This window comes from Mesitornis unicolor, unplaced genomic scaffold (assembly GCF_000695765.1).
Source record: "Mesitornis unicolor isolate BGI_N332 unplaced genomic scaffold, ASM69576v1 scaffold18915, whole genome shotgun sequence".
NCBI lineage: Eukaryota > Metazoa > Chordata > Aves > Mesitornithiformes > Mesitornithidae > Mesitornis > Mesitornis unicolor.
In genome coordinates, this window is record NW_010183684.1 from 38797 (window position 1) to 53689 (window position 14893).

The following is a 14893-nucleotide window of genomic DNA, read 5'->3' on the forward strand; positions in this document are numbered from 1 at the left end:
CTAATCATATGAAACAGCTGTTCAAGTGCCCTTCCTTTGAAGGATGCCGATTAATTAGCCATATTTCTTAGCTACCAGATACTTAACTTCAACTGCAGATGTTGTTCTGTCTACTTCAGTTGTAATCTCTCAGCTGCTTAGATAGAATTAGCAAGTTGTGGCTTTAAGCCCTTGTTTGGTAAGGAAGCCTGTTGGCTTTCTTTGGGCACAAGTACTAAGGCAAACATTTTTCTCCTCACTCAGAACATACCACGAGTGGCTGCTTTGGGAGTGGAGTGTGTTAGCTCCTTCGCCTTGGATTACTGGCTACAAACGCACTTGTTCCAAGCTGGAGTTCTCTGGTACTTACTGGGTTACCTCTTCAACTATGACTATACGCTGGAAGAGAGCGGTATTCAGAAGAGTGAAGATTCAAATCACCAGGTAATGTTAACATAAGGCGCATGCTTTCAGACACCAATGATTGTTGCTTGCCATCTCTTATTAAGAAAAATTATTAAACTTATTAAGAAAATAAGTGTATTCAAATACTTGTTAGTATGAACAATAATGTTAACAGAGCAGTTTTGGAAGCAGATTTTTGTGCAGTAGTGTAAATACTGTTTGGGTTTTGTTTGGTTGGGTTTTTTGAAAGAGCAGCTCATGTTTTGAGTGCAAATGTTAAGGCTGCCAAAACCTGTAGTTTCTAATAGACTTAATGCAAGAGGTTATCTACAGTGAACAGTGAAAAAGTAAATTTGTGCTATCAGAAGAAAAAAGTCCTTTTCTTTTGAGGCTTCACTGAAGGGGTTGTCTAGTGATTCCGTGAACTTACTTGAAATGTCTACGTTAGGACTGTATTGTCCCATCGCCTCACAGCTATGTAAGTGGCTTCACGCTTCCATTTTCTTAAATGCCTCTAAGTATGGCACTTCTTCCTCAGCTGCTGGATGAGATGAGCTTTGAACACACTATTGTACTTAATAACTCTTGTATCACTGTCATAATTATTATATCACTGTAATCATTATGCTGATATTTGCCTGTACTAGCAAGAACCGTTTTTTTTTACTGTATAGCTTCTGCTATTACACTCAATAACTTCTGTAGCTTTCAGTTCATCTTGATGCCCCAGTTTTTACTACTTATCAATGTTCATGTCTAACTGCATTTTTGAAGCCCACATCACAGTGATCATATTGTGCTGTTCTGCAGCACCTAGCGCTTTTATTAGACATCGGTGCATAATTAGTGATGCAGATAAATAGGGAATACCAATTATCATTCTCATGCAGAAGTGTTGTACAATTCCTTTTAGTTTTTCTAACTTCTTCGGTAAGCTCTAGCTGTTTTTATAACTTTCTTTGTATTTTTCAGGAGGTAGCAAATAGCCTTGCTAAGCTCAGTCTCCTGGCCTTGAGTCGCCTTGGAGGGTACCTCTCTGAAGAACAAGCTACACCTGAAAATCCAACGATCAGGAAAAGCTTGGCTGGGATGTTGACACCCTATATTGCAAGGAAACTTGCTGTAGTCAGTCCTACTGAGGTAAGCATCTGTTGGCCAAAACTTTAGTGATTTATGGAAGGAGTACCTGGGCACTTCTAGAACACTGACGTCTCTTTAGACCAACCTGACACAGAGAACAGCAGCATGATTTTTTCTTTGCCATTGGAGTAACTGCAAGGACAAGAAACTGTTTCAACCTCAAACACTATGGGACAGGCACAGTACCCTGTAGACTAGTATTTGGGGGGAAAAAAAAAGAGCAAAGAAGTTGAGGGAATTGTTGAAAGCTTACAGATATAATGACAGTGGAGAGCAAATGCTAAACTGCTCTCCTTAGTGGTGCCAAGGATGACATCTACAAGGAGATGCTGTAGATAGTTGCTGCTCAGTGTCAAAAATAGGAGATTCTAAAGTAAGTGCAGCTTGAAGCAGAATAAAGAAAAATTAAAATACAGATTGTGCTGTACCAAATAACTTGCACTTACGTTTTTTTCCAGTATCTGGATTGGATTAATTTATATCATGAAACACACAGATTACAGTGCATAATGATCCAGAACTAAGTGGTAAATGTGTTAAATCATGTAAATTTCTTATTTCTTAGACTCTGAAGATGCTGAATAGCAATACAGAAAACCCCTACTTGATCTGGAACAATGGGACAAGAGCTGAATTACTTGAATTTTTAGAATCTCAACAAGAAAGCATGATTAAGCGAGTAAGATACTCCTTAAATCCTTTAAGTCTTTCATGTTTTGGTACGACTGCTTGTAATACGGTGGTATAGCATGTTGTCTACTCCTAAGTCACCTTCTTCATTCAGTAGTCTTAAAAGAAAAAATACCTAAGAGTTTGCTTGATTATTTCTTGTAATATTTCAGTCTGTCTTCAGCTTCTGACTTTTGCTAAAGCTTTAAGTTTTCTGTTCAGGTATTGTCTATTTCATTATCAGGTTATAGCTTTACACTTCCTACAAGATTATTTTCTGTCTGAGCTTGTGCTGCTTATCTCTGCTTAAAGGGTGATTGTGACAAGAGCTATGGATCTGACTTTGTCTTCAGTGACCATGCAAAGGAACTTATTGTGGGAGAGATTTTTGTCAGAGTCTACAATGAGGTCCCTACCTTCCAACTAGAGGTGAGATGTAGCTAAAACCAGTATTTGGAATATTACTTTATCTATCTGTTAATGCAAATAGAATGAAGAAAATATGAAACTTTGTGGAAATATCCTTCAACGTGATCACTTTGTTATGTGCTGTCTCTCTATTGGAATAGAATAAATTAAAAATAACAATGAGTTTGTGATAAGATGTGCTGCTTTGGATGTCTTAATGCCTTTTCTCTACAAGCTTGTGCTGCAGACACTGAGGTTAATTCAGAAATTCCAGGAGGTAGTGATTCTGCCTAGTGGCTTTGCTGTCCACCTATACAGATGGACAAACATACACCTTAAGAATGCTGTTGAAGTAGTGTCAGCTTTCTAAGGGTGTGTTTAGATAAAAATAGCATTAATGTGCTCCAGATGTTATAGTAGTTGAAGTAGAGAAGTGTTTCCTGTCTGGAAGAAAGGGATATATGAAGTGTAGGAAAAGTTATTTGGATACGCTTTCTTCTAGTGTGGATACTGTTGCATCACACAGCTAAAAGTGCTCTCATCTCTAATTTAAAGCTTCCTAAAGCATTTGCTGCAAGCCTCTTGGATTACATAGGCTCACAAGCACAGTACCTTCATACGCTAATGGCAATAACACAGACTGGGAAAGTAGAGTCCAATCAACATGGAGAACGGTTACGGAGAGTTGAAATGGCCCTGGAGGCTCTGAGAAACGTGATAAAACACAACCCAGGTAGGCTTAAAAATGAACTTCCCTGATAGGCTTTCTTGTGGACAACCTTAAAAAATGTGGACCTCTGTAGTCTTTATCTTCCAGTGAGAAGGAAGCTTTTTTTGCTGGCTAACAGACTACCATTGTTGATAAGCCTTATAGGCTTGCTGCTGCTTTTTTCTTTATTTCTTTCTTTTTATGGAGAACATTATCAGTAGATATATTAAAGTTTTGTGTGAAATCCAAGCCTTACCTCTTTTCTTCTCTGAAGCACTGGGTCTTAACTCTTAATTCTAGCCTAGTGTTGCCAGGAAGGCTTAAACCTCTTGGATGAAACTTTCTGTAATCCTTCAAAGAATTTTAGCTGATTTTTAAACTTCCTTGCATCAAACAAGCAAAGAAAAACTCCTTTAGCTGAATATTGCATACTAGTAAACACCTAAAAGCATGTCAGGGCCTTACTAAAGCAGGAGGAGAGGATGTTCTTGAGAATGAGTAGCTAATACCAGCAAAGACTTATGAGCAGATACCAGTGTACAGGCTGGAAAAGCCTGAGACACACGATTAGGCTGTTTTCCTATTGTATTCTGTGTTAGTTCTAAAAGCAACTGATGTACTATCATAGCTTCTAATAATAGGTGCTTAGGTTGTTCTCAGACTGGATTATCTGTATTTGGCAATTTTAACCCTGAAGGCAGCTGTTACTGCTGCAGACAGCAACCTTACTCTGAGCTGGGAGGATCAGAAAGGGCAAGTGTATTTGAAGACAAGAAGCACTGATAACAAATGATAAATGAAATAACTGAACTTGCTTAGTTGTCGTGTAAGAATGCATGTAATTAAGTAGTCCAAGAACTAGCTCAGTTACTTGCCTTAGAGGGAGGAAGCGTTTTGAAATACTGAAATATTTCTCTCCTTTTGAAATAGTGTTAACTAGAGACTTTGTGGAACTTAGATTAATAGACAGGACTTGACAATTTTCTAATTATTTAGCAGGTCGTGTCCTGTAAGAGCTGCTATAAATACTGTGGCAGACTATATGGAGACATGATGTCTTTTAACACCTCTGTATAGTGAAATGTGGGCTTGGGATAGCCTTCAGTGAATCCTTTGGCTGACATGAAGAGTAACTTATTTGGTCTCTTGCAGGTTCAGAGTGTGAATGCATAGGGCACTTTAAGTTGATATTCTCCCTTCTACGCGTTCATGGAGCTGGCCAAGTGCAGCAGCTGGCTCTGGAGGTAAAAAACCAAACCAAATAAAAAAATCCCCAAATCTCTTCCTGTCTCTACATAATCAGTGCAAAGAAACCTGATTGTGTAACTATTAGAGTAGCACCTAAAAAGTATCAAGATTGGGGTTCCAAGGTGTCAGTTCCTCCTTGGAGGACCAAGTGAGAGCTTCTTTGCTCCCTTCTCTGAGGTGACAAGACAGTTTGGTGGTGGGAATAAACACTGTAAATATTAACTACATTGCCTAGTGAGGTGACTGACAATCATACACTGCATTTTTCAGGACAGTGTCTTAACAGCTGAAATACAATCCAGTGTTTCTGATTCTTTACAGGTAGTGAACATAGTAACAAGTAACCAAGAATGTGTTAACAACATCGCTGAGGCAATGGTTCTTGCAAACTTACTGGCATTGCTGCATTCCTTACCTTCAAGTATGTACCATATAATTCTTAGCATTGCAAGGCAAAGGGTTTCCAACTCACAAATTAGAGTGCAGCTGGCTGAGCTTACTACTGTTTAAGGATAAAACAGCATTTCAGTGGAGATGATTAAAAAATATGTTCTATGTAACCTGCTTGTTGTCTTAAACATGTGAGCTGAACCGTTTGAATTGCAGATATTTTAATGTGTTTGAATTGCATAGTATTTCACTGACTAATTCTTTTAGAGAATTTAGGTAGTAAACACTTAAGAACTTATGCCATTCCAGAATGTATGACTGATCTGATATTTCCCAAGTACATGAATTTAGCCAGCAGTCCCTAGGCTTGCAATTGTATATGTACCTCTAACTAGCTCTTCTCGTAAGCTTTCTGTTAAGATCAGTTTAGTTCTTCTTTGATTAATTTTTAGTCTATATGGTACAAAGTTCTTAATACTTTTTATTTTGACAGGTCGGCAACTTGTCCTTGAGACTTTGTATGCTTTGACATCTAGCACAAAAATAATTAAAGAGGCCATGGCAAAAGGTATGGTACTACCTTGAAAGTAGATGTTTCTGCAACACTGGACATAAAGTAAATACAGTGACAAAATTTTACTCTTCCCTTAGCAACAGTCAGTGTGGAGTTGGTGAATTCATACTACTTGTGACCAGAAAAAATTGAATGTTTTCTTATCTCTCTGTACAGGTGCTTTAATCTACTTACTAGATATGTTTTGCAACTCAACTCATCCACAGGTCCGAGCCCAAACAGCAGAGCTCTTTGCCAAAATGACTGCGGATAAGCTGGTGGGTCCAAAGGTAAGAATCTTAACAGCTGTTGTTGGAACTCTTACCATGATATCACCAACTCTCCGTAACGATGTGGGGGGGGGGGAACCAATGTCCATGTGAAGAGCAATCTGGCTTTTTCAAAATGGCTAACTCTAAATCTGTGAATAGGTTTCAAGAAACAGTTGTTTATTTTAACTAATATAAGCAGTTTGGTTTCTGTGTGTAATGACTCCTAAGATTACTTAGATTTCAGATTTCTTTACTTAAGATACCTAGATTTCAGACAATTAAAATGATAGCGCTATTTTATTTTGTGGTTGTGTGTCCTAGCAGTTGGCATTACAGCACTACAAATAATTGGACTTTCTGGAGTCCTCTGTTTTTCAGGTAGTTTGACTTACAGTATACTAAATGTCAATTCTGCTTGTCCTTTCTAGGTTAGAATTACACTAATGAAATTTTTACCTGGAGTCTTCATGGATGCCATGAGAGACAACCCTGAAGCTGCTGTTCATATTTTTGAGGGAACTCATGAAAATCCTGAATTAATTTGGAATGACAACTCCAGGGAGAAAGTATCAACAACAGTTCGAGAAATGATGCTTGAGTACGTGGAGACCTATGGACTAAGTATTTCCTGAACTGAGACACTTAGTGGCAGTAAACCAGAGTTGCTATAGGAGGAGTGTCAGACAAAGCTCTGCCTGTAAACAGTAGAATTCAGTAAAAAGAAACTTGCTCACTGTTTATATATTTTAACTGTAACCCAGCGACAACCAAGCGTGGTTGGTGCACAATCCAGGTATTTGGTCACTGCTGTAAGATCAGGGAGGGGGTTACAATGAGCAGAAAATGAGGTTTAGAAACTGAACCTAATTCACAATGATGGAGGGAGACTGAGATAGGTAGGGGAGATGACTGCTTCTTTTACTTCTCATTAAAATTTACTTTCTTTTTAAAGGCACTTTAAACTTCAGAGGGACAACCCTGACACTAACTGGAAGGTAAAAAGTACACTGTTTTTACTGTGGGAGTGTCCAGGAGAAATTTATGCAACACTCTGTTACATAGGCTTTCCTCTTGAAGTACCAACAGGAACTCACTGCTGTGCTAACACAACTGTTTTAATATTTAATTGATGTTTTCATTACTTCCTATACTTTGAAATAAAACATCTTATTGGCAGTAGTTTTGCCAGTAATACCCTGAGTTTTCTGATAACTCAGGGCATTCTAAAACTTACCAAAAGTCAGCAACAAAGGAGAATACCTGTATGCTGGAAAACATCGTGTCACTTACTACATAGCTGTAGTAAACTTGTAGTAAATGTTAGGTAAGCCACTGAGTCTCAAAAATTATTGTCATGAGCCATTCCATCACATCAGGTCGATCAGTGATATCTTTCAGTCTGTAGTATTTTCTAGTATCTGTGAAAGGCCAGGCATGACTTCTTCCCAACAGTAGGAGTTCACCATCAAAAAAACTTCGAACCACATGCACAATGGTTATTTTGATACAGGTGTGAACTGGAAACTTTTAATGGCGAGAAACCTTCCCCTGAAGGCACAGGAAAGAGCAGCCCTTTCCTTTCTGTCAGCCTTGTTGCTGGCACTTCTCTTGAACTAGTGTTTACCACTAGTGTAGTTGTAGACTCAGTGACTTGTGTTCTTTTGAAGTCAAGTCCACTGTAGCAGGATTGCCTGCACTGTTCTTTCTACTCACTCCTTACCCATTTCTTCAAGATGAAGTCTTTGTTGATCGTGCACAGCTCCATTTCAGAGAATAGTTAGTTCAGAGGCGCTTTACCACTTAGTCATGGTGTCAGGGAAACAACTACAGCTCTCACAAATACCCTTGCCAATAACACTTTCTACTTTACAATTCAACAGCTGCCTGAAGACTTTGCTGTGGTGTATGGTGAGGCAGAAGGTGAACTTTCAGTGGGGGGAGTCTTCCTGAGGATTTTTATTGCCCAGCCGGCCTGGGTTTTACGGAAACCAAGAGAATTTCTCATTGCACTGTTGGAAAAGTTTACTGAACTACTGGAGAAAAATAACCCCCATGTAAGATGATTTTTCTGATTCTGCTTTTTAAATTTGTTCTGTAGTCTTAAGCTGTTAGTCTTTTAGTATCTGATTAACTTCAACTCTCACAGTTTCTTCCCAACGTGAATGATTTTTTTTTGTCTGCTTTATGACTCTGTAAAAGCATGTAGGTATGTTTAGGCAACTTCTGAACGTGAGTCAGTCCTTTTAAAATCCCCGAGGCCACAGAACTAGCTTCTGTAAGTCTCAGAGGCTTGTTCTGTGGTATAGATGAGCTGTAACAAATGAAGCATCTTTAATTATTCCATGATTGACCAACCTAAGCAAATGACATTTGTTCTACACTGCCTAAAAATGTTCAGCTCTTGATACTTTTAGTGTCCTTCTGCAACACTGACTTCCCACTCCGGTGTAAGCTACATGACCTATACAAGGCTGCCACTTCACAATTAGTGTAATGCAGTAGAACTTGTGTTACAGTTTGAGAACAATGTTCAACTCAGTAACTTAATGATGTTACTAACTGAATCTTAACCAGTGTTCAGATTCTTGGTTAGACTTGCAGGGAGGCAACCAACTTGCACACTGAATAAAACTGGCGTCGTGTTAATAAAGATGTGACAGCAGTTTGTATAGGCATGCAGAATACAGCAAGTGCAGTGAGTGCAGCTGCACAGACTGCAAAACCAGTTGAGGCATTCGGGTGGTCAGCCTAAACATCTGTGGTACCATGCTCCAACCAAGCAAGTTAGCATATAGCTGCTGTGCATGCAGGGGCTGCTGTGCATGCAGGGGCTGCTGTGCATGCAGGGGCTGCTGTGCATGCAGGGGCTGCTGTGCATGCAGGGGCTGCTGTGCATGCAGGGGCTGCTGTGCATGCAGGGGCTGCTGCCAGACACTGGCTTTTCTATACTGGAAACAGATCTTAGGAACTTCTGTGTCGTCTGTGTTCATGAAACTAGTCAATGTCTGCTACTGGAGCTGATAACTTTCTTGTAATCTTCTTGTTTTAACAATTTCAAAGCAAAGTGACATGATAAAAGCATTAAGGAAAAATAATCGGTAAGGCAGAGCAAGTGAGAAATATTACTGTTACAGTGATACATAAGGCTTTACTAAGTTACATTTTCTGTTGATTTTTGGTTTTCTACAGGGGGAAACTTTAGAAACGATTACCACAGCAACTGTGTGCCTGTTCAGTGCCCAGCCTCAGCTAGCTGATCAAGTTCCTCCGCTTGGTCACCTTCACAAGATAATCCAAGCTATGAATCACAAGAACAACGCCATTCCTAAAAGTGCCATTCGTGTCATGCACATATTGTCTGACAATGAGGTATTGAACCATTTCAGTGCTCAAGGGGAGAAAAAAGTGTAACTGGAGTTACTAGTATTGTTTAGCAGTGTTTCTAGAAGGGCATTATTCTAACTACAGATACTGAGTACCAGATGAGCAGGGACTTATAGCTAGTTAAGGAGAAATTGATAGATTGAAAACACTGAGAAATTTATGGTCTTGGTTGACCATAATTGCCCATCTTTGCACAAGATGTACTCTTGGATGTTTCTGTTTTCTCTAGCTTTGTGTCCGAGCAATGGCATCACTAGAGACCATTAGCCCTCTCATGAATGGAATGAAAAAGAGATCGGATGTAATTGGTATAGCCTGTGAAGCACTTAATCGAATGTTTCAGAAAGAACAGAATGACTTAGTAGCCCAAGTAAGTACTATGTTCTCAGTCTGTAAAAATGTGATATTTTATATTTGGCTACCTAATCTGCTTATAAGAAGAGAGGTACCATTTAACTCAGCAGCCATCTAACTAACGTGCATTTCACGTTGGAGAAATCGGGATTCCATCCTTTATCCAAAATGTGTACCTGTTCAAGGATTTGGAAGGAAAGAAGCTTGATGCATAGGATAGTGTTGGCTTGTCTGCTGAGAAAGCATAATGTAGGAATGCCAGTGAATTCAACTGAGTTTACACCTAGAGCAGAACCACTAGACAATATCTTTGCTTTCTCTTGTATGTTTATACAGCTCAGGAAAAATTTACTATCTAAACATGCTTAGTAGTAGCTGTTGGTACTTTTGGTTCACATTAATGCTAGTAATGTAAAATATCTGTATGGAACTTCCTAGTCCCTGTTAAGACATCTTATTTGAGTATCTTTACAGGCATTGAAAGCGGATTTGGTCCCCTACCTTCTAAAGCTGCTTGAAGGTATTGGTCTTGAGAACCTGGAAAGCCCATCTGCAACAAAAGCTCAGATTGTAAAAACTCTGAAATCCATGTCTCGCAGCCTGCAGTACGGAGAACAGGTAAGTACTGACAAGTCCTTTATTGAGCTTTGTATACTTGGAAGATCAAACTCTGAACATCCCTCATTTAATCTTATGGCTGTCGTGTGCATCATTCCGCCTAAAAAGTTATCATGTAACTACAAAATCATTATGGATTGGAATGTTTCCATCTCTTTCTTGTGGAGAATTGGTTCAATGCACGTGAAGAGCACTAGTAAAAAAGACAAAACCCAAGTGCAAAAATGTTCTGTGAGCTGGTAGGCTTCTAGTGACAACTCTGCAGAACTTCTGTTAGAAATGTAAATTGCTTTTTTGTTTCCTGGGTAAATACTGGTGTAGACAACTGCAGCGGTGTTATGGATGTGTACTCAAGGTGGTAAAACGTGTCCCAGTAGCTGTGCTAGGTCTTGGTGCCTTCCTCTTAACCTTGTGTTAAAAGCGTCCTCAAAGGGAGGGAAACTGCGGATAGGTCTTTACTCCAAATTGGTCTTACCTTGCTTTGGTACAGGAAAAGTCCTGTTCTACCTCAGGTCTAGATGCATTGCAAGTGGCTGCTTGCAGGGCTGCTTTTCCTTGTCACCTAACTGGGGAATGAAGAAGAAAAGTCAAGCTGCTATTACTTTTCTTTAAGCTTTCTACATTGTGTTCAGCTGCACAATTCAAATGGAAAAGCAAGTTGCTGCAGCCTCCTTGGAAATGTGTGATTCTGTATCACTGCTGAAACTGCTGCAATGCTGTTTGTAGTCTCTTCAGAATGGCTTGGCTCTAGAAAACAAGGGGTTTTACTATCCTAGAACGTTACAAATGTCACTTGCTTACTGTGTTAATCTCTTCAAATATTGTAGGTAAATGAAATTTTGTCTCGTTCTTCTGTGTGGAGTGCCTTCAAGGATCAGAAACATGACTTGTTCATCTCTGAGACACAAACAGCAGGATACCTCACAGGTTAGCAACTCTTTCCTATGTATGTCCTGAATCCTACTGAACTGTTACTGTTGTCAGACTTGACTCTGAAGTTACTGTTTATACTCAGGATCTAGTGCCATCATGTGGCCTGGACATTCAATGCTGTATAAATACAGAAAGTTTTTTAAACGCTTATCAAAACCCAAACTTTTTATGGTTGAGATTGTATTTCTCTGATTAGTCCTTGCCATACCCACTTCTAAAATATCAGAGCAATGGAATCTGGACACTGGCAAGTCTTGGAAGTACTCTGTAGCGATACAGCAGAGATGTAATTAGAATTAATGAATGACAGTGACTTTCTGTGCCTTCTCAAGATCAGTCTACTTCAGTTCTGGAACAAATTGTTTTCCAAGATTGGAGGGAGGAGTAAACTTTCTTCAAAATCACTTACTGCCTGGATTAAGTGTGCCATGTGAATTACGCTGCTGTAGTGCTTGGCATGTCATTGTAGTACTGGAGCAGTTTCAATGTTAACAGCTTGGAGCACGAGGCCATGTTCCAGTCAGACTCGGAGCATTCCACCTGTGCATGTTGTGTGCTGTGCACACACAAAGGATGGCAGCTGAAGTGAACTTCCTTGCTGGTAGTGACACAGTGTGGACGTAATCCTAGAATAGTTACATCACAGATAGTAACTATCTGAATAGTTACAATCAAATTCTGGTTCTCTCTTCACTCCCATGCAGCATTTGATGCACATCTTTAATGACTGCTTTCAGCTGTATCATAGTCCAAAACTTCGCTATCACAAATAACTTGCTGTATCTCAGAATACTTTGTGTAATAACATTGTAGTAAACTGTATCTAAAGCAACACATGATGCAGACTTCTGAACTCCTCAATAGCTATTAGCTGCACAGTCATTTGGCCTTAAATTTCACGCTCCCAGGTAAGGTTTTAAAGTACTTTGTGAGAGGTCAATATGAACGCTTCCATGTGCTGCAGAGAACTTTCTCATCAAACCCAGTATAGGAATCGTGGTAAAGTTTTGCATGCAGCTGAATTAATGAGATAAAAATCAGATGGCCACATAGACAGAAAAGTTTTTCTTGCAAGATACTAGCATGTATTTTGATAAAATGAAGCAAAAACATTTAAAGTCAGTAATGAGACATTCTAGAAGCAGATGCTTAATATTTGGAGAGCAGGTACACTGCAACACTCGATGCATTTTTCCACATAGGAAAGACTCCATGCCTTGGCTCTGAACAAGAGTTTTCTTTCTTCAGTTCATTTAATGCCACTTTGACAAAGAACAGTTGAACACTCGATTCAGTTGGTACTGAATTTCCTTAGTATTTCATAAACACTATAAATGAGAAATAAGATGTAAATGCTGGCTGATTGCTGGCTGAGAACTGAGACTATACCAGGCATGGTGTGGCTTGAGACTGGGGGCAGTGTAACTAATTAATTGCCTTGAGGCCTGTGCTGCATTTATATTGCCTAATGTTTAAGTGCTTGCAAATGTAGAATGAAGATGCTGTACAAATGCTAAGTACAGATGGAAACCAAAGTACAAGCTTTGTTTTTTTTACCTGCCTTTTCCTGTATTCTGCCTTATCTCTTGCTTCAAATTGCTTTGCTATTTGCACTACCCTTGAAACTTCCCTTGCTTATTTCTCTTCCCTCAGGTGTCTCTTCTCCTTCCCTTCTAACTGGCAGCAGTCCCCTTCACCTGAGAAGTGGGCTTTAGATCTGCTCTGCCAGGCAGCTTGCTAACTTCTGTGTAGCTCTCTAAAGCAGGTAGATACCATCTTGCACAATGCACGCTGCACTTGCTGTGTTCCAAGTAATTAGATGCATGTTGTAGAACTGTAACAAATATATGGTCTCAAACTGCGAAATGCTGATAAATGTGCCTTCTTCAAGCACATGGGAGCAGAAAACTGCAGTGGCTGATACTTGCTGGTACTGCAGATGAACTAAACGTCTGAAGTATATTAGGAATCCTCCACAATGGACAAGTTTGAGGGACATGTGTGGAAGTGGGTCTGGCTCTTGGCAGGTGCCACTGATGGGCTGGCAGAGGAGTCCCCTTCTGAAGCCAGGCAGGGAGCTTTTTTTTTAAAGGCACTGCTTCCTTTGCTCTTTGCTTGCAGTAGTAGTGTAAGACTGTTTGCAAGGAGACAAACCATGCTCTGGTGTTCTGGCTTCAGGCTGTAGTGTGAGAAGGGAGGGTGGGGAATGAAAGGATAGTAAATTTAGGACAACTTAGTGAGGATGACTTAAGGGGAGGAGAGTAAAGGGCCCAGCAGAACTTAACCATGTTGAAGATGATCAGTGTAGGCTGAAGGGCTAATATCTGTATGGATGCAGGAACATGTAGGTTGGCAGTCTTCTACAAGCATTAATCTGGTAAGAGTTGCTGTTGAAACACCTCATGCTGCAACATGAGTTTTTATTGCATTTGCTGAAAGTTTCTAAGTGACAATATTTTAAACTTCAAACTTTGAGGTACAGGGGCTTTGTCTGCAGTGCAAAACTGACTGCCTCTAGGGTAATCAGTGTAGATTTCTTAATGGTAAGCAGTTCTCTAGCTCTGATACAGAGCTGCTGTATACCAAGAATGCTGTTACTCTTGAACTAAAGGCACAAAGAGCTGCCTGAACTTGCTTAACTTCTGCAGCAGGTCCTTACCTTAGCAAAGGAAGGCCACCCTTTCTTCCCTGCCGCTTCCATGGTGGAAGGTGAGATGGTGGTTTGGGCTCTTTTGTAACTTATTTGGCCCATCAGAATAAAAAATGCTGAGCAAGCCCAAGAATGGCCTGCATATGCTACTCCGCATACTGGACTAAGATGCCTTAATTTCTACTGTTCCTAGACTCCAAAGAATCTAAACAAAAATTCTTTAAATGTTCTTGTTCAAAGTGTCTTAGTTGACTTGGATGATGCATTTGAGTGTTACCAGAGAGAATAAAGCTGTTCAGTTGCTCTTTAGAATCTAAACTAATCACCAATACTCGGTTTTCTTCCTGCAAGGCCCTGGAGTTGCTGGTTACCTTACTGCAGGGACGACATCATCTGTAATGCCCAACGTACCACCCCCAGTAGACAACGAAGTGGGAGATGTCAGCTAAGGACTGGAAACATTTGTGAAAGAGACAGAAAGGCAGACTGGCCAGTGATGAGGAACAGCACTTTCCTCCAGCACATTGAAGTGAACTTACTGCCTTTCCAGGTGTTTCATGACAGTGTTATTCCTTTTTCTATGACTGTTGGTTTTTTGGTTGGGTTTTTTTGTTGTTGTTTTTTTTTAGGAAAAAGTCAAGTGATTCTAACTATCACACTGTAACACAAGAAAGCACTCTGTGGATCAGCTGAAATGGGTACACAAGAATTTTTTCTTGTTGTACATAAGCACATTTTGTTCCTTTATATTTGTTTACAAGACTGTGAATCAAACTTTCCTAGTTTTTATATTTTATGAATTAGCATGACTGGAGTTGAGCTACAGTCTAGAGGAATTGGGCTAAGATCACTTTGACCTCACCGATCCCCCCTAAAAGGGCATCCCTTCTTTTCCCAGTCATGTTCCCATTGAACATGACTTGCAAAGGGTTTGTCCCTGCACCAATTCACTGATGTCCTTAATCATTAACATTATCTTTTTCCTGAGATCAAACAGCATTAGACATTCGTATGTATAACTGGCTTGACCAAATTGACAAAGCTTCAGCAAAAAAAAAAACAACTTAAAAGTTGACATGTTATGTAAGAAATTAGTGTAATTGTGAAATGTTCTATACATTATCCAGTATATAAAAACTTTCTATATTGAGTGTACATTATACAGATCATTCATATGTACA

The 14893-nt window shown here is 39.6% G+C and overlaps 1 protein-coding gene across 1 annotated transcript in view; it reads left to right on the forward strand.

Moving 5' to 3' along the window:
• The window catches only part of DNAJC13 (DnaJ (Hsp40) homolog, subfamily C, member 13), a 46585-nt gene extending 32286 nt beyond the window's left edge, over positions 1 to 14299 (forward strand). The window contains exons 39-55 of the mRNA XM_010184236.1: positions 244 to 423; positions 1357 to 1524; positions 2090 to 2203; positions 2506 to 2622; positions 3157 to 3334; positions 4463 to 4554; positions 4880 to 4979; positions 5442 to 5516; positions 5679 to 5791; positions 6202 to 6371; positions 6726 to 6768; positions 7654 to 7827; positions 8963 to 9142; positions 9387 to 9527; positions 9986 to 10129; positions 10957 to 11056; positions 14064 to 14299. Of these exons, the coding sequence (XP_010182538.1) occupies positions 244 to 423; positions 1357 to 1524; positions 2090 to 2203; positions 2506 to 2622; positions 3157 to 3334; positions 4463 to 4554; positions 4880 to 4979; positions 5442 to 5516; positions 5679 to 5791; positions 6202 to 6371; positions 6726 to 6768; positions 7654 to 7827; positions 8963 to 9142; positions 9387 to 9527; positions 9986 to 10129; positions 10957 to 11056; positions 14064 to 14161 (2187 nt within the window). The 3' untranslated portion in view covers positions 14162 to 14299. The remainder of the gene's footprint in view (positions 1 to 243; positions 424 to 1356; positions 1525 to 2089; positions 2204 to 2505; positions 2623 to 3156; positions 3335 to 4462; positions 4555 to 4879; positions 4980 to 5441; positions 5517 to 5678; positions 5792 to 6201; positions 6372 to 6725; positions 6769 to 7653; positions 7828 to 8962; positions 9143 to 9386; positions 9528 to 9985; positions 10130 to 10956; positions 11057 to 14063) is intronic.
• The last annotated feature ends 594 nt before the right edge of the window (positions 14300 to 14893 follow it).